Raw genomic sequence first — 20,077 nt, forward strand, 5'->3', positions numbered from 1 at the left:
GTTGCCCAGGCGGGTCTCGAACCTGTGGGCTCAGGCAATCCACTCACCTCAGCATCCCAAGGTGCTGGGATTACAGACTGAGCCACCAAGCCCAGCTAAAATTTGAAATTTTAAGGTTAAAAAAACTTTAAACAACCTTATAAGGAAGGTGATGATATTATTATCATCATCAATATTGTTATTGTTTTACAGATGATATATGTACCAGGAAATAAAATAATTTACCCAAAGACATATAGATACTAAATAGCAGAACTGGGATTCAAATTTAGGCAGGCTATTATTCACAATAGCAAAAACACGGAACTGACTGTGCTGCCCATCAAAAGAGGACTGGATAAAAAAAAAATGTAGTACATATACATGACGGAATATTGTGCAGCCATAAAGGACAAAATTATGAACTTTGCAGCAACGTGGATGGACTTAGAGTCTATAAACCTGAGTGATCTATCACAGAAACAAAGAACTGAGTACCACATGATTTATTCACAATAGCAAAAACATGAAACAAACCGTGCTACCCATCGAAAGAGGACTGGACAAAAAAATGTAGTACATATACACAATGGGATATTATGCAGCCATAAAGGACAAAATTATGAACTTCACAGCAACTTGGATGGATTTAGAGTCTATAATCCTGAGTGATCTATCATAGAAACAAAGAACTGAGTACCACATGTTCTCACTCATAAATGGACTTTGGACAATTATCATAATAATATAAGAAAGAGATTGGCAGTAGTGGGAAACTGCTAGGGGGCGGGGTGGGATTGGCAGTAGTGGGACATTGCTAGGGGGAGGGGGCACACCTCATCAACAAGGGTACCTGCATAATGAACATTGGTATACCTAACCCTGAGTTGTATCCCACCTCTTTAAAATGAAAAATTTTAGCCGGGCCTGGTGGCTCAGCCTGTAATCCCGCACTTTGGGAGGCTGAGGTGAGTGGATTGCCTGAGCCCGCGGGTTCGAGACCCGTCTAGGCAACTTGGTGAGACCTCATCTCTACAATAAATCAAATATTAGCTGGGTGTGGTAGCGCGCGCCTGTAGTTCCAGATACTTGGAAGGCTGAAGTGGAAGGATCGCTGGAGCCCAGCAGGTCGAGGCTGTGGTGGCTGGGAGCAGCCACTGCACTCCAGTCTGGGTGACAGAGTGAGACTCCAACTCAAAAATAAATAAATAAAATAAAATAAAATAAAAAAATTTTAAAAAAATTAGGCAGACTAACTGCAGAGCCTTCTATAGTACATGAGCTTCAACCCTCTCCCCCCAAAACAGGTTATATAAAAAGTATCAACCCTGAGACTAACACATAATTATGCTCAGTGATGGCAACTAATATTATTCTTCTCATCACTGGGTTGATATATCTATAATGTTAATTTCTCATGTTTATGTTATGCATGTGCCTTTGATAAATCTGCAATAACCAAAGTATATTCCAACCTATATTCTTGTATGTATAATCTGGGGGTTTCCACAATATTCTGTGTTGAACAATATAGAAAACTAACTCTGGGTCATATAAATGTATACGTACAAGTAGATATACTTTTAAAAACTCTTCTATTTTGAAATAATTATAGACTCACAGGAAGTTGAAAAAAGGAGTATAAAAGTCCCATGAAACTTCCCCAGTGTATTCTGTAAACACATGGTTGAATGAAGGATGTGGTCTCTCTCTCCCTCTTTACAAAGCAAAGCAGAGCAGAGCACAAAGGGGGCTAAGAAAAGGACCATGCACAGGAACATCAGGAGGGGGCTCAAGTTCTTTGCAGCCTCCCCTACAGCTCCAGCAGTTCGTGCCCAGCAGCAGTAATTTTAAATAGGCATTCAACTGCAAGTTCATTCTCATTCCTCGATAGCTTTACAGTGTCATCCATCTTGCTGTCTGCCGGTCCTTATTCGGAAGATTCCCTAGATACCAGTTTTCCTTATTAAAAACAAATCACTGCCATATATTTTTCAACAAACATATATCTATAATTAGGGAGAAAATGTCTGTTTTCCTTGGCGTTTCTATAGCTGGTAAATAGTTTACAAAGACACAGCCCTTGATGTGTTTCCGAAGTCAGTCTGTTCTGCTACTTAACTAAGAAAGATCATTCCTTCTGTTACTCCTACAACAACCTCCTGCCTCCCTTCTGTCTCACCATGGACGTGCCGGATGCCATCTGGGACTAGGAGGGCAGGATGAGACTAACCTCTGTCTTCAGCCTTGCTGTTCATTTCTTCTTCCTTGTCCTCATCATCACTGCTGGAGCTCTCCAATTTTTCCTTCATCTGTTCCAGCTGATCCAAGTTAACCCGTCCAACCAGCTCAAAGTTACGGCTTACCTGAAAAAGGCCCAGATAAATGATGGGATAATAAACCACAGACTAGATGGGGTTCTCCCTGATGGAGAGACCAACTGCATTTTTCTGCAACTGTGTTTTTGGAATCAGAATCAAACAACCCAGGAGCTTAAAAGATCTGTATCTTCATTTTTATTCTTCTGGAGATGGATCTGCTCTTTGCACATCCATTATCTTTACTGGAACTTTCCACACTAGACCTTCATTACCCAACTTGTTAAGAAACATGAACTTTAGTATACAGGAGGCCAAAAGTATCATGAAGCTGAGGGTATAGAGTAGGTGTCCAGTAAACACTGTTTTAATTGAATTCAAAGGTGTAACTCTCATAACCTACCCAAGTTTCAAAAACTTTTGGAGGTGAAGAGGCTCTACAAACATGCTGGCAACTAGCAGTGATGACTATGACCTTCTTTGCCATGTCCTATCAACCGAAGCATTGTGCTCCAACCCAGCTTAGCCAAGATCACAACTATTCAATTCCTTACCTCTAGTTAGGGTTAGGGTTAGGGTTAGGGCTGAGATTATCTGAGAAAAACCTAGATGACTAACCTCTAAAAGTCCTTTAACGGTGTTAACTATGGTTGGTATTTATTTATATAAAATATGGTTAGGATGATGTGAGAATCCAAAATATCATTCAAGGAAAACACAAATCCACACTAAGGAAAGTCTTTTTTTTTTTGAGTTGGAGTCTCACTCTGATGCCCAGACTGGAGTGCAGTGGTATGCTCCCGGCCACCGCAGCTTCAACCTGCTGGCTCCAGCAATCCTTCTGCCTCAGCCTTTCAAGTAGCCAGAACTACAGGCGTGCGCTACCACGCCCGGCTACTTTTTGATTTATTGTAGAGATGAGGTCTCACCAAGTTGCCTGGGTGGGTCTCAAACCCACGGGCTCAGGCAATCCACTCACTTCGGCCTCCCAAAGTGCTGGGATTACAGGCTGATCCACCGAGTCTAGCAGGAAAGTCTTTAATGATTTTCTGTTTTGGGTTCTTAGATCGATGGTAGCACAAAATTTACTTTATTAATCTATTTTCAGAACCTCTCCAGTTGTAAGCACAGAATGATCAAGAAAGACAAGTGGGCGCAGGACTCCAGCCAATACACAGGCCTGGGCTACACTTCTGTATGAGGCGCCAGGCTCCCCTTGCGGGCCAAGGGAGCAGACATTCAAAAATAAGTGAAGACCTGGTTCTGGCCTGCAGAGGTTCACCATTTAGTTAAAGAGGGAGGACAGATATTATTAGTTAGATTCCAAGGCAGATTTCCATAGCTGTCATAGTAGAGATAGAGCACTGAGGGCATAGGAGAGGAAAGAGAATTTATAAGACAATTCCAAAATATTCTGAGACCAGACTGGAACAAAGATTTGCTGAACACCACCAATTCCATATGCCTGGCAGATGGGAACGTCATCATCGACTGTGACACATGTGAAAGAGACTTGGAGTACCAGGACCAACAGACAGTCCTGCGAAGAAGCTTAATATTGTCCCAACAATGTTATAGGAATATAGGTACCATCTAAAAGGAGGAAGAAATCTTGGGGGGAAAAAAAGCTCCTTTAAAACAAGAGAAATAATACGTTGATCTATCTTTAACAATGACTTCCATGAAATCAGTTGACTTTGAAAACAACTCAACATAAGGGTGGACAAGATGTCTTTGTCAATCTCAGTCCTAAACATGCAGGGAAGGCAACTTCCTATTTTACTCATTAAAAAAGTTTTAAAAATTAATAATCTAAGGTGAGGAGGAGGAGGAAAATGTCAAGCTTAGAATCTTAGTTTCTCTTTCTTCTCCTCTAAGTTCACAGTAACAGTCTCCAAAATAACAGTACTTATGGCACCTTCCTAACTAGGGACTTAGCATTTTTATTTGTTTGTTGCATGATGTAACAGCAACAAGGGATAGTGCAAGGAACATCAACTTTGAAGTCAGACAGACCTGAGTTTAAGTTTAGGATTTGCCATTAACCACTAGACTCTGGGTAACTCCATATAAATGTCCTCATTTGTAAAAGGAGGTCAGTATAATACTTGAAACACAATAATCCTTAAAAATGCTATTTCCTTCCCCTTTCTGGGAATGTGGGTCTTTTCCAGTTTTGGCTCTTGGAAATGCTTATAACAAGCATTGTAAATGCATATTTACAAAGTTATGTTTAGCCATAAAGCCTACATTTTAGCCAAATAGCATTTATGACAAATATTTGAATAAAAGTTTTCTGGCTTGCTAGTTTTTCAGGAAAAGTGGGCAAGGTTCCAATTTGTCTAATTTTGAAATATGTTTGAAGAAGATGATTTTTGAATGACTGGTACATAAAAGCCAGCCTTTCCTGGGCCACTTCCCATCATTTGTAATCGGGGCAATTGTAAGGGACATGAGGGGTAAGCAATCGCCAGAAGACAAAAAGAATGAAACCAAGGATGCCAAAAAAAAAAAAAACCAAAAATCCTCAAACATCTGCTTTAATCCAGTCACCTGCCTCCCTCCCTCCCTCCTTGCCTTCCTTCCACAAGGACTCCCTGAGGGTTTGCTGTGAGCCAGGACTTGGGGTCTGCACTGGAGTCCCTGCTTCTCATGGAGCTCACAGTGACAGAAGGAGATCTGTCACCAAACCAAATGTTATTTCTTCCCCACGTCCTTCTGTTTTTTTTTTTTTTTTTTTGAGGCCTGTATTTGTCCATTTTCCCAGCACCATCATCTCTTCACTGGAAAACTGTTAACATTTTAAATTCTGCACAATTTTAAAATAGTACATGACATTTTCACGGTATGATGTTCATCCTAGGCTAACCCAGGACTTATTTGTCCTGAAGATTAAAAAAAAAAATCTTTGCTAAGCAATTAAAAGATTTGAAAGTGAAAATGAAAATTTTTGCTATGTAATTAGAAGATTTTAAAATAAAAACCTATAGTGTTGGGTTATTACTATATTTGAAATCCCTAAACCAGTCATCCAAATATTAATCTCAGCACAAAAGGAAGCCTCCTTCCTTCCTGCATTCTTGAGCCCATTAGCATCCCTTACTGGGATTACTGCAAACCCCCTGCCTCCAGTTGGCTTCCCCAGGCCTACTCTTGTCCCTTCTCCTATGGATTTCTCTAGTGCAGTCAAAGCAATCTTTAAAAACATTTAAATCCCTTCATGTCAGTCTCTGCTCACCCTGAGGATAAAATACATATTTCTCACGGTCATCTACATGGCCAGCTCTCATCTTTTTCTGGCCCACTTTCTCCAAGCTCCTCTTGGCTCCCATCACCCTGAACTTCTTGAAGTCCCTGGAATCTGTGCATCATCATGTGTCTGAAACATCCTCATGCCTGCCCTCTTCACGTCTTGACATCTCCATCTTCCAGCCTCTGTTGCCTCATTCAGGAGACCTTCTCTAAAATCCTCCCAGGTTCAGTGTCCTTGTTTTATGCCTGCACAGCACTCTGCACTCCCCCTTTGGGATGACACCCCACTCAGTAATCAAGAGTTTTTGGCCGGCCTCTCCCCCCTCCAACTGCAATCTACGAGGACAGACTTTCCGTGCCTCTTATAGCTAAACCTCCAATGGTCAGTCAGCTCAGTGTCTACAGTGGAGTGGGTGCTGTTCCCACCCCCTGGCTAACAGACGTCTTCATTTTCATCTAAGATATTTTTTGGTCATATAAGCATTCACAGGAAAATTTGGAAAATAGAAAAAAAAAATCATTTAAAACCCAACTACCTATACATGATAACTGTTATTTTATTTCTGTTCTCTATCTGTGGATTATTTACATTGCTGTAATCTTTTTTTTTTTTTTTTTTGAGTTGGAGTCTCACTCTGTCACCCAGACTGGAGGGCAGTGGCATGCTCTCAGCCACCGCAGCCTCAGCCTCAGCCTTCCAAGTAGCTGGAACTACAGCTACCACGCCCGGCTACTTTTCGATTTATTGTAGAGATGAGGTCTCGCCAAGTTGCCTGGGGGGTCTCGAACCTGCAGGCTCAGGCAATCCACTCGCCTCGGCCTTCCAAAGTGCTGGGATTACAGGGTTGTAATCATTTTAATACATACAAATGTGCATTCTGTTTTTTTTTTTTTTATAGCTGGCATGGTGTACACATCATTCTCTGAACAAATATATTTTTAATCATATATAGCATTTCATTAAGTAGCTATATTGTAGTTTACTTGACTACTCCCATATGAATTCACCTGGGGGTATTTCTACCTTTTCACAATTAAAAATACAGTAATAAACAGTATTGCATTTAAATCTTTTTTTTCATGCTTAGTTTTAATTTTATAGGCTAAATTTCCAGATATGAAATTACAAAGTCAAAATAAAAGGGTACAGATTTTATTAACGTTCCAATGTATTTGTCAGTTGACTTCTGAAATGATCACACTACTTTCTGGACTAGTGAATATCTGACTAACATCTTGATGGTGCAGAGGACATCTTGAGGGAAACTCACTTTTTTCTCTGGAGTTGAGAAGTAATTTATTACCCTGTTTTCCCAAAAGGCCTACAGCAAAGGGAGAAAGAACAAGCCTAAGAGTTTGCAATTTGGAACCAGCCCCTTACAGCCTTTTGCAGGTGCAAGAAGTTCTCTATATTCTCGGAGAGTGAATTGTTCAGATAATCATTTAAACGATAAAACTATATACAGATCCCTATTCCTGTGAACATTATTTGTGAATCCCCACTCAGTCAAAGTCCCCTATCTAATCAGGTCACTAATCCAGAGTCTGGTGTAGTCAGTTGTCCAATGAGAACATGAGACGAGGAGCCCATGGCCAGCAAATGTTTTACCCCTTCACGCTGAAGTGATGACATCACAAAATTCCTTCCACATTCAAGTTTAATATTCAAGTTTCACAGTTTTGTTTTCCTTTCTATTTGTTGGGTTTTAACCATTCAGTAAAAATGGCTTGGATCTGTTCTTAGCATGTATTTTCATACTTTTGGCTTATCCTAAGAGGAGAATAACTATACAATTTACAAATATTACCAAGTTGAACACACATTTTCCTGTTGTCCTAAAGAGGCAAACCCAGACTGATCTAAGACTGATATAAATGTGCTTGTTCATGACAGAATGAAACTGGATGCCCTTGTCTCCAGATAACATTGCAAGAGTCAAGAAGGGGAGATTGTGATGGGAAAAGACCACTTAAGGGTCTCAGAATTTCTAAACACCGTAGTTTCTCCTCTTGCTTAATATTTATACCTTCAAAAAGAGACACCCAATCAGGAGGCCCATATTGCCTAATATTGCATGTCAGTGTTAAAAAAGAAAAGCCAAAGTGAACTTTTTATTACTAGAAAAAGTGATACCAGAGAACTAGGAACACATCGATCTGTCACCTACATTATTAATGCCCATGAGTCACACACTGACAATGTGTACTGCTGCACAGATTTTTTGAATGACTTATAGCATAGGCTAGCAAACTTTTTCTGTTAAGGGTTGGATAAGTAAATATTCTAGGTTGTCTGGGCCACGTAGTCTCTGCCACAACTACTTAACTGCCATTGTGACTCAGAAGCAGCCATTAAACAATATGTAAATGGGTGAGTTTGACTGTGTTCCAAAACATGGAACCTGAATTTCATATAATTTATTATGTCATGAAATATATTTTTTCCCAACCATTTAAAAATGTCAAAACCATTTTTAGATAGAGAGCCATTTAAAAACAGGTGGTGGGCCAGATTCGCCCTGTGGGCCATGATTGGCCAACCCCTGTTTTATAATACCAGTTGGTTTACCCAACAGATCTTCTTTGCCTGTCTTTAAACATCAGCATAGGAATGAGGGAAAGATATCAGCGGGAGAAAGATTTAGTAAAGCACTATCTCTATAATTTTTTTATAGGAAGATGGCCAAAGGTGCAGGTAAAAAAAATCTTGGATTCTTGAGTAAGGAGCACTCCACTGGAGCTTATGTGAAAGCTTCAGGAAGGAATATTCAAAGTTTATTCGTGAATAGTAGAATTTCCTACTTTTTAATGACTGAATAATATTCTATTGTGTGTGTATATCACACACACACACACACACACACACACACACATATACATACCGTATTTTCTTTATTTGCTTATCCAACAATGGACACTTGGGTTGTTTCTATGACTTGGTTATTCTGTTGTAAATGATGTTGCAATGAACATGGGAATGCAGTAGCTCTTTGGGACATGCATTTTGTTTGCTTTAGGTATATACCCAGAAGCGGGAATGCTGGATCATATGGTAGTTCCAATTTGAGAAACCATGGTCCATGCTTTCTCTAATGGCTATACCAATTTATATTCCCATCAACATCAACAGTGCATAAGGGATCCCTTTTCTTCACATATATTAAAGCATTACACTATATACCTTAAATATGTATGATTTCATTTATCAACTATATCTCAATAAAGCTGGGGAAGGGGAAGACAGTTGGCTAAATAAACCAGTTAGGTAGTATTAAAAGTTCAATGGAACATGAGTTATAAAACCACATTATCTCTGCACTGTGCTGTCCTTCAATTTTATAGATAACTTCTTATCAAACACTTAACATGCTGGATTGTGATTCTCTGGTTAAGCTTGTCTCATCTACTTACTTCCAGGGTAGCAACTATTCCTTATTTCATTTATAGGCTCAGTGCAGAGTATGAGGTCAGTCATCTAGTTGACATACAATAAATGATATTTGAATTTACGAGGAACATGAAAACCCATGGGAAATCAGAAAGTATAAAGAATTCATAATATTTCCATAAGATCTGCATCCCATGATATAAATTTGCTTGTTAATGGGAGAATAAAATTGGCCACTTTCTAAAAGATTTTGTTTCAATGCTTATCAAATACCCATTACTTGCTAAAAATGTATCCAGGAGTTTACACATGTATCACTTATGACCATTCTGTAATATAATGTGCTATCTTCTATATTTGTAGATGAAGAAAACAGAACACAACACAAGTAAATAATCAAGCCAAGATTGGGACTCAGATCTTCAGATGACACAGTTCAAGCTTTTCCCATTATAATGCAAATCATCTGCAAAAATGCAAAATTACTCACAAAATACATCAAAACTACCATGCCTATACCAGCTGAACACAAGAAGAAGGAAGAAAAAGTAACAATAATGTTCTGTTGCAAAACGTTATAGGATACAGTGGTGCATTCTTTCAGAGTTTTTCTTCAACATCAAAACCTTTCTAAGAACAATTAGAAATAAAGGGTCATAATGTACCCAGAAGGTATGGAACACAGAAGGAGAACATCTACTTTCTTTTGTAATCATTGGGTCAGAATTAGAAACATGTTTCTATCAGATCCAACTCAGTAAAAATCCAGGCGAAATCAACTCATTTGGAGAATCTCAGCATAACTCCAGACACAAGTACTCAAGAAAGTCAGGTGAAAGACATCACTAAGAAAGTCTAAGGGCCTTGTTGGCCACTTGAGCAGTTGCCAGTATCCTGGACCCAGAATACAAAGGGGCAAAGATGCCACCACATTATGCTTATTATTTGAACAAACAAGTTACTTATAATTTCATATATGAAGAGTAATTTCATTCATTGAGTTATTTAACAAACAACTACTGAAATTTTATTGCATGCTAGGCACTATGTTAGAGTTTGGCAAAAAAGAGAGGTAAATAATATGCCTTAAGAGAAGGAGAAGAAAAGTCCTATGGAAGCTTCAAAGCAGGAGTCACTCATTTTGACTGGGGAGTTTAGTGGACAGTTTCAAAGATTACAGGGAAAGAACATCTTCAAATGTCTACTGGAGAAATATGGTTTAAGGTCTGGCCAGACACATCCCTCTGAAAAATGATCACACCTCTTGCTCAGCAACTTCTGGTTTTCCTGTCTTCTACAACACATGGAAGAAACAAATCTATGGTTAACAAATCAAGAAACAGAACTAACATGAGGGAAAACAGAGATGAAATGACATGATCTTCCAGAGACGCCTTCAGCTTGTAGGAAACCTTACAGCTACTAAGGCTAAAGTTGCTAGTGTTTATTCCAAAAATGAAGTGCAATCCTCCTAAAAGTGGCCAAAGGTGCAACATTAATTGTTCCTGCTTCAAAGCTTTATTAGGAGAAAGAGTCTTCTTTTATTTAATTCTCATTTTCTTTACTGGAAACAAATGTTCTATGTGACATTTTTGCCACTGTGGATTTCACTAGTCCAGAAAGCTGAACAATTTTATTGGTATAACTAAAATGTTGGTGATGCTTTCTGAGCTTAATGTCTGTTGCTTCCCCTAAACTGGCAAAAAGTAAGAGATATGAGTTTCTTAGAGTTCAGCCACCTGAGGCTCTATTTGTATAAAAAATTAAAAACATTTCAAAGTAAATTCAATTAGTGAATGTGTATTGCCTGAATAGACTATCCTTCTAAATTTAATATACCAAACATGACAATTTTACGAGCAGACCAAGTTAGAAATAATGTATTTTTATGTTCCTTAAACTAGCAAAGAGACTTCAGAACCATAAAGAACCCTAACAAGGTATTGCATGTACTTAAACTTTCTTTTAAAAAAGTATGTGTGTTTTTTCAATGTGAGAAGTGCAAGGTTTGATTTTTTTTCATGACTTCAGGGTTCCTAGAATTGCTGTCTTCATCTTGCATCAGCGCTGCTGATACACTGCATTACTTACAGATAATACATTGTATGTTGGGGGGAAGGGGGAGAGAGGGAGTGAAGAGAGAGTAAGAAAAGGGGAAAGGTGAGGGAGAGGCTAAAAGAGAAAACAGAATAGTCAACCTTCTCCAGAACCTAGTGAGATTAAAAAAAGACAGGGAGTCAAGGATTAAAAAAAAAAAAAAATATATATATATATATATATATATATATACACATATATATGTGCTTTCTCATTGATTAAAAAAAATATATATATATACACATATATATATACACTTTTTTTTTTAATCAATGAGAAAGCATGACTTATTGAGAGGACAGAAAAGCTCCCACAGTGGGAGGGGACCCGAAGGGGTTGCCCCCCAAAATAAAATTTTATATAGTCTGCACAGTTTACTTCAGATCCCAAGAGATTACAAGTTTCCTTGCTCACTAGTAACAAAGGTAAAGATCGATAAGAACAAGATTCTGTTTCTCACCTATAAAATGAGGGTTCTGACTGTCATCCCCTGTCCACTGCACTTTGGTTTTTGAGGATAAATATGGCAGTCTAAATCAAGTGCCATGGAGATTTTGTTTTTTGTTTTTTTTAGTTGGAGTCTCACTCCATCACCCAGGTTGGAGTGTAGTGGTACACTCACAGCCACCCCGGCACTGACCTGCTGGGCTCTGGCCATCTTTCTGCCTCAGTCTTCCAAGAGGCCGGAACTACAGGCGTGCTACCACACCCGGCTAATTTTATTTTATTTATTGTAGAGACAAGGTCTCGGCAATTTGCCGGGGGTTGGTCTCGAATCCGTGGGCTCAGGCAGTCCACTTGCCTTGGCCTCCCAAAATGCTGGGATTATAGGCTGAGCCACTGAGCCTGATCTCTCTTTTTTTTTTTTTAAATGAGTTGAGGTCTCACTCTGTCACTCAGGCACCTGAGTGCAGTGCTTCTCCAGCTTCGACCTGGTGGGATCAGGGGATCCTTCCACCTCAGCCTACTGCGTGGCTGGGACTACAAGTGTGTGCCACCAAGCCTGGCTAGTTTTGTTTTTTTTTTTACTTTTTGTACAAGGTCTCGCTATATTGCCCAGGCTGGTTTTGAAATTCTGGGTGAAAGCATTCTTCCAGTCTTGGTCTTCCAAAGTGCTGGGATTACAGGTGTGTGCCACTGCACCCAGCCTGATATTTTGGTTCTTAAATGGAGTGGTATATTTGACTTGAGGGACTTTTTCTCCTGGTACCACGGTTCTATCCAGCCCATGAACGATGTAGTCTAACATCTTCAGAGATCCTCCTGAGGATTACAACCTTTGCAGGCAGAATTCAGAAGTACAGTTTTGAATGTCCAGCTCTGCTTAATGAAATCCTTTGACTGAAAATACATCCTATAGTGTCTTATAGCTTCTTCTATTGATTTTCACCTGCACAAAAGTACCTAAAGCTATTTGTGGAAGAATGTAATATGTAATGCACTGTTTTACTGAAAAAATTTAGTAAATCCCAGTTTGGAACCAATTACTAAGTCTATTATACATTTTATTTTTGGCAGTTTACACATTAATCTGGATCTTGATGGTCTCTCTACTCTCAGGATCAAGTATATAAGAAGAGACTTTTAATATTTACTGAGGACCTACAGTGTGTCAGGTTCTGGGAAACCTTGCTAATAAGCTCATTCATGTTTTAGTAGCTTTTTTGTAGATTCCTTAGAATTTTTTTTAAATTCTACAAAGATAACATTGTCTAAGAATAAAAAGAGTTCTGTTTCTTCCTTTCCCAATTCTCATGCCTTTAATTTCTTGTTTTTGCCTTATGGTCCTTGACTTTTGTATTTGAATTATTAGCAAACTTCTCTTAAGTACATTGTATACTAACAACCTTACATCTCTTTTATGAGTGCTGAAATCAGACTTTTGTATATGCTTCCTCTGATGAATTTTTAGCCAGCACATAATTCTACTGCCTGTCAGTCAAAACTCAGTTTCGATAGCACTGCCATCTTTATTTATAAAATAGTGTTTAGACAATTATTTCAAAAATTCAGTTGCATTTTGCACTCACCATGTAGGGAAAATATAATAAAAAAATGAGAAAAAAAAGTGCTGCTATCTCATAATAAGCATGAGTCTCATACATTTAAGAATAATTGAAATAAAGATGGAAATCATTAAGCATGCTGAAACTGGCAATTCTTTAGCCTCAATTAGGTGCTCATTGGGCTTAATAAGCTGGTCAACCATGAGGAAGAGAAAAATTAAAGAACATAATACGGCATAGTGAAGATATTACATCAAAGACTTGTCTAAGATGCAAAGTGTAATTAGTGATTTTATAATATGTTTTAGGTCTTTGGGAACACAGCTGCCATTATGATAGGTACAGCTATTATTTACTTGAGCACAATTCAATTCACAAATATTCTTAGGAATACACTGGGTTTCAAAGTGGGAGAAATACAAGGACTTCATCTAATCTTGCAAAACTTCTGGGAAGGGTTATAATAATTCCCATTTACAAATCAGAAAACAGACTCAGAAATTTAAGTGACGAGCCATACAGCAAATAATGGAGACAAGATTAAAATGCAGGTCTTTTGGGGTCTAAAAGCTCTAAATTGGGTCTCTCCTTTCCTGAGCAGCCCACTTCCCTGACCCGTACCTCAAAGCCCAACCTTCCTACCCACTGCTTAGGAAGCTTCTGGCTCCATATCTGTTATGGTTTCTAACCTCTTACAAGCTACTATGCAACAACTCGGGAAGGATTTATCTTCCTGATTTGCTTTGTCTCAAAATATCAGTCTGGACGCCTGAATCCTATAATAAAGAGAGTTGGTTATATAAATAAGACACATGCAAATAAATATAGAAAGCTTGGTTTGAAATAGATGAATGATTTCCCTTTGAGTTTGGGGGAGAAATGTTTAGGAAGTTTGAATAAGAAAGGATATTAAAGTTTTTAAGTGAGGTAATTCAGACTTTTCTTCTTTGCTTTCATTTTTTTGGGTATATAAACATTGGAAAATAAATGCACTCCAAAGCAGAAAAGTTATCATAAACTCATTACACTGTGGACAGGTAACAAAGATCAGCCTTCTCCCTCAACACCCCACAGAAAAACTCTAACTCTTGGATGCAGATAGATGTTTTCAACTTAGTTAATTAGAAAGCATTTAGACAAGCTTCTCCTTCCCTCCCTCCTTCCCTTTTTTGGTCAGGTCTCTGTCATCCATGCTGTACCCTCAACTTCCTGCTCAGCTCAGGTGATCCTTCTGCCTCAGCCTCCTGAGCAGCTGGGACTACAGACATATCCCACCATGCCCGCCTAATTTTTTGACTTTTTTGTAGAGACAAGGTCTCGCTATGCTGTCTAGGCTAGTCTCGAATTCTGGGCTCAAGCAGTCCTCCTGCTTCAGCCTCCCAAAGTGCTGGGATTACAGGTGTGAGAGGCTCTTTTCCATAAACAAATCTTCACCACAGCTCCTTCTGTACTCTGGAAAATACACAAAACTAGAAATAATCGTCTCCGTTCATGTGTGCTGAGTCCTGTGCAGAGCGAGGAAGCTGTCCTGCACGACTTCTACCCTCTAAGCAACAAACCTCTGGAAGATAATTTTTTCCATGAACCTCTATTTTATGTCCTACACAAACCTATTCTTTATCAATACCTCTACCCAAATAAAACACATATTTTACAATCCTGATAATGTTCAGATATACATGAGGATGCCTTGGAAAATCACTGTAGTTAGCAAAATATTAGAAACAACCTGCACAACTGAGGAACATACCTATCATATAGACTAATGGTCAGTAACTATGAGCCCACAGCCTGTCTCCTGTTTTTGTAAATAAAGTTATACTGGAATAAAACCATATCTGTTCACTTGTATCTTATCTATGGCTGCTATCTTGCTACAATGGCAGAGTTGAGCAATTTTCACCAAGACTACATTTAAGGCTTGCAAAGCCTAAAATACTCTCTGGCCCTTTGCCAACCTTGAGATAATACATTTAAAATATGGGCAACCCCCTTGGGTCGCCTCCCACTGTGGGAGGTTTTCTGTCCTCTCAATAAATCCTGCTTTCAAAAAACAATAATAATAATATGGAGGCTGGTTGCAGTGGTTCACTTAAGTAATCCCAGCACTTTGGGAGGCTAAGGAGGGTGGATTGCTTAAGTCCAGGAGTTCCAGGCTGAAGTGAGCTATGATAACACGACTGTACTCCAGTGTGGATGACAAGGCAAGACTCTGTCTCTAAAAAATAAATAAGTAAATAAAAATAAAATAATATGAAAAAATACTTCTGATACAATAAATTTTTTAAAAAGCAAACTACAATATTTTATGTATAATATAATCACCATTATGTAAAACAAATGAAAGGGGATCTAGAAAAGAGATCAAAAACTGTTCAGAAGTTGGCTTTGCTTTTTTGAGTCAGAGTCTCACTTTGTCACCCAAGCTGGAGTGTAGTGGCATGATCACGCCTCACCGCAGCCCTGATCTCCTGAGTCCAGGCAATTCTTTTGCCTCAGCCTCCCGAGTAGCTGGGACTATAGGTGCACAAACCACTACACTTGGCTAATGTTTCTGACTCTCTTGTAGAGATGAGGTCTCACTATGTGCCCAGGTTGGTCTTGAACTCAGGGGCTTGAGTGATCTTCCTACCCTGGCAGGCATGAGCCACTGCACATGGCCTCCCAAAATGTACAGCAGTTGGACTAGGATTGGCACAATTATAAGTCATCTGCCTTCTCCCCACCTATGTTTTACAATTTTCTAAAATGACTTTACATTTCCTTCTAATAGAAACAACTCAACCTCACTTTCCAAATTATTTTAATTCACGTCTTCACCTTGTATACAGTGGGCACAACTAAATAGAGCTGAGTCTTCATGCTCAGCTCCTCTCTGTAGGTGTGCAGAGGAGACAGGAAGTCCTTGCAAGTACCTTATGCTCATCCCGAAGGTGACTGTCCAGTTCCTCCGTGTGCTTGGTCTCATAGTAGCAGAGCTGGCATTTGTAAGGTTTCAGTTCATTGTGCTTCTCTATGTGTTGCTGGAGGCTCTCGTCACTGGAGCAAGTGAAGGTACACTTATCACAGCGGAAAACTACTCCCTGCAAGTATTTTGACAGTTTGGACCGGCAAACTTCAATGGGGACAACTCGCTCTTCTGTGGAAACAAATCGAATGGAAAGACGTGAAGTTTTACTGATGGTAAGCAGATGCTCTTTCTAAGGAATATAAGAAGAAACTCACCCAGTCAGTTTTGCTGTTTCTCATTGGGCCTGGGTCTGTGAACAGACACACACATATGCAGACACACACAGTCCCTCTCCTGGCCCCTCAAACCACAAATTCCTCGGGTACAAGACCAAATGCTCTTTGTGTACTCAATACCAAGAATGATCTATAAAAAGAGGTGGGGGAGGCTGGAAGGTGCTTCCTAATTCCTGATTAAGGCAGGGGGCAGGGAGGAATGGAAGTGGCTGTGATTTCTACCAACACTAACGATTATTGACAACAACCATTAGCATGCCCCCTTTCCTCAGCAAGCATTATCGTGGCTAGATTTACAGACATCTCTAAGGAAAAAGGAAACTGACGTTAACTGGAAACCTATGTGCTGGTACCTTCATATCAAGAACTCTACAGTCTGGAGCTACTCCCATTTTTCTGAATAAGTAAAAATGGGCAGCAGAGTGTTTAAGTGACTCTCTAAAGGTCACCGCCATTGTAATTGGCAAAGCGGAGATGTGAAACCGAGTCTTGCTAACAGCGTGTCAGTTATTTCCCAGTACTTCCAATTCTGTTTCTGTTTCCCCTTCTAGGATGTTCTCGAGGAGACTCCTCTCCTGTCCTGAAACCAAGGGGATCTCGAATCTAGATTAAATCTGAAAACAGAGAAAACTGTACATTTTCATTCACTAAAACTCCAATTCCAAGTACGCAGAGCTCACAAATAAAATGACTACAGAAAATATTCAGGGGAAGGTGGGGGTCATGTGGAGACTCAGAGGATTTGTGCCTTTTCAGAAATCTGTAATCTGATTGTCAGAAGAGAAAAATGAAAATGAGAAAGAGAGTGAGAGAGAGTGAGAGAGAGCGAGAGAGGGAGATAGGGAGAGAGAGAGAGGGGGAGAGAGAGAGAGAGATGATTATGATTTGGGTGCTTTTGCCATTAACATACCAAATGTTGTAGGGCTGGAAATGCGTGTGCTTGTTTATTTTGCACTCTCTCACCCTTGTGTTTAACTGCTCAAATTAAATTTCACACCAGTCTGCCCAGAGTATCAGCGCACGCGCCAGATATCCCTAACTGGGATAAAATTAAAATCTGTGCTATTTATGCAAGAATCAAATATAGCGTGTGTTTTCATGCTGTGTCTGGATTTCAGAAGACTCTGAAAGTTTACAAATGGACGCACACAACATATACTTATATTATTTAGAAACAGCAATGTATTATTAAGTCAAGAAAGCATGATTTATTCCCAGAGTCTCTGGATAGCAACGTTTCCAGAGCATCAGTATTTTGTGCACTGATGCAACTCACTCCTTGAGTCCTCCCTTTGTTGTTGGCCTGCGTTTGGACCCTGGGGAATTTTCCCCACCCAATGTCATGCCTTAGCCTCAACCACAACATTCTAACTGCCAGGCAGTCGCTGCCTTAGGAGTCCTTGAATGCAGGGATTAATGGGCCAGCAAACGCTGGGCAGAGGAAGCGTGGAAGGTGGTGTCTGCAACATATTCCTTGGAGCTCTAATGCATGCTATTTTTCCTATACAAAGACTCAGTTGCTTATTTAGCAATATAAATATTTTTATGCCAAAGTATAGCAGACAGCTAAGAAATACATGATTATAATATAATCCACACTTTTTTTTTTTTTAGAATTGCAAATGTTTAACAATCGTGTAATCATTCAGTTCTGTGGTTTGGTGCAAATAGAGGAAAATAATGCTTTGGTGTCAACTAGTAAGTTTTAAGGAGCCCACACTAGAATATTCTGTTCCTCTAATTCAAAGTTTCTCAATAGCAGCACTACTGACATTTTGGGGCTGGATAATTCTTTGTTGTGGGGGGCCATCCTGTGCCCTGTTGGATGTTTAGCCGTAACCCTGGCCTTTACCCACTAGAAGCCAATAGCACGTCCTGCTCCCTAGTTGTGACAACCCCAAATGCCCGCCAACTAACATATCCTTGTGAAGCAAGATCAACCCCAGCTGAGAACCACTGCTCTAAGCAGAGTGTCCAGCATTAACTGTAATTGCTCTTTGAGTAAGGTGCTCATAGACATAACCCATGAGCAAACTGGTGTCCATGGCAAAGAACGGAGAATGAAGGCTGGAACAGGGGGTATGCAAAGTTGTAAAGTTGACATGAACTTTATTGACACCTTCCTTGGGGCTGCATCTCCTTGCTCCCTCTCTATTTGCTCCTGATTTGTATCTTGCCATCTCTGCTGCTTTGACTTTTGATCTTTGGTCCTGGTCTGTCCTGCCTGACCTGGGTATGTTGACTTCCATGGAGATAGAGAACAGTTGTGTATCACTTTCAATATAACAGTGCCTGTACACCTTGAAGACAGTCATTCAGTGATTCACCAGACTTCACTTCTCCACAGACAATAATCAGTTCTTTCAAACTTTTTTTTTAAATGGGTCTTCTTTTCAACTCCTCTACCACTTTGGTTAATTTTCTTTGCAGTTTCCAATTTCACTGTGTGTCTAAATGAGTTTTACACAAAGTCATGAGCACTCAGAATAAATACCCTGGAGTTCAAATAATAATAATTAATATGAACACCACTGCAGTTTATTAAGTCCTCACCATGGTTCAAGCACTGTTAGGTATTCCACCTTCAATGCAACATTTTATTCTTATAACAAATCTGAGAAGTTGGTTCTATTTTCTTCAGTTTGTTGATGTGGAAACTGAGAGCTGATCAGTTAAGCTACTTCCCCAAAGTCATACCTCTGGTTTAGCATTAAGTTGGTACCTGGGAGCACAGGTCTCTGGACCTCTGCCAGCACCCTCCTTCTGCACCTAATAAGTTGCTCTGGGAATATCCAATCTGCATGCGGGGTGCTTATAAGCCTTTCAATTCTAATATTTTAAAACTACAAACACTATAGATTTCTACGGTAACCATTTATATCTGAATGTCTTTCAAGTACTCCTGGATCTGAGAAGAGGCTATTTCCCTGCTTACTTACATTGAAATCTGAGACTTCCCTTTTCTAAACTCAGACTTTATCAGTGAAGTTCTCTTATTTATATTGGTTTTTTTTTTTACTAAGATCTTAATTTTAGAAAAAAAGTTAGCTTTTTTCTTTTCTAAAAACATGGTTAACATGACCAAGATAAAAACAAACAAACAAAAACAAGACAGACTTTGAAAGGTGGGAAAATGACCAATGCAGTTCTCTGAATGAAGTTATTCATTCTTGAGGCAAACCAAAGACATAAAGTTAAAGACTGGAATGTTTCCAAGTTTGGACTGGGCCCTGCCTTGGCTACAGAAGCTCAGGGCTCAGAGCTTTTTTCTATGGGGGCAGTGACAACCGTGGGTCTTTTTTGACTTCACACCTCTCAAAATTACCTTGGGTAAGAAATCAAGGCCTGAATCACATTCATTGTGACTCAGCTTCTAACACTGGCTGCAAAAATATTATGACTTCACCAGTTCGACTACAAGATGGATGGTGTCTCTCATCTCCTCCTACTCAAAAGATGCTTGGTGCTCAAAACCCAAGAGGCTGGGCCTCAGAGTAATGTCACATTGAAGCACATGTGTACTAAAGTGCTATGAGAGCTGAGAAGAGCACACTGTCAAGTTCCTGTGAAGCTCAGCGGAAAAATCTCCAGAGTTGCAACTACAGAGGGGTCACTTTTGCTCAAATTGACAAAAAATCACATCACTGTGGAGTCCAGAATCATCAAGTAAAACTTTTTCCTGAAAGGCAGACCACAACATACGTGGGTTTTCTTCCAGAGCACGCCAAGTCTAAATGAAGCAGTGAGAGATTTGGAAGTCCTTCATTCCAACAAACTTTGTAAGCAAATTT

The 20,077-nt window shown here is 39.5% G+C and overlaps 1 protein-coding gene across 3 annotated transcripts in view; it reads right to left on the reverse strand.

Moving 5' to 3' along the window:
• Positions 1 to 20,077, reverse strand: part of ZNF462 (zinc finger protein 462) — a 143,622-nt gene that overhangs the window by 9,740 nt on the left and 113,805 nt on the right. For all 3 annotated transcript variants that reach the window (XM_021714601.1, XM_008062285.2, XM_021714600.1), the window contains exons 10-11: positions 15,956 to 16,179; positions 2,213 to 2,345 (exon numbers count right to left, since the gene is read on the reverse strand). In XM_021714601.1, the coding sequence (XP_021570276.1) occupies positions 2,213 to 2,345; positions 15,956 to 16,179 (357 nt within the window). The remainder of the gene's footprint in view (positions 1 to 2,212; positions 2,346 to 15,955; positions 16,180 to 20,077) is intronic.

Source organism: Carlito syrichta, unplaced genomic scaffold (genome assembly GCF_000164805.1).
Source record: "Carlito syrichta isolate Samal-C Ts95f unplaced genomic scaffold, Tarsius_syrichta-2.0.1 Scaffold305685, whole genome shotgun sequence".
NCBI classification, from domain to species: domain Eukaryota; kingdom Metazoa; phylum Chordata; class Mammalia; order Primates; family Tarsiidae; genus Carlito; species Carlito syrichta.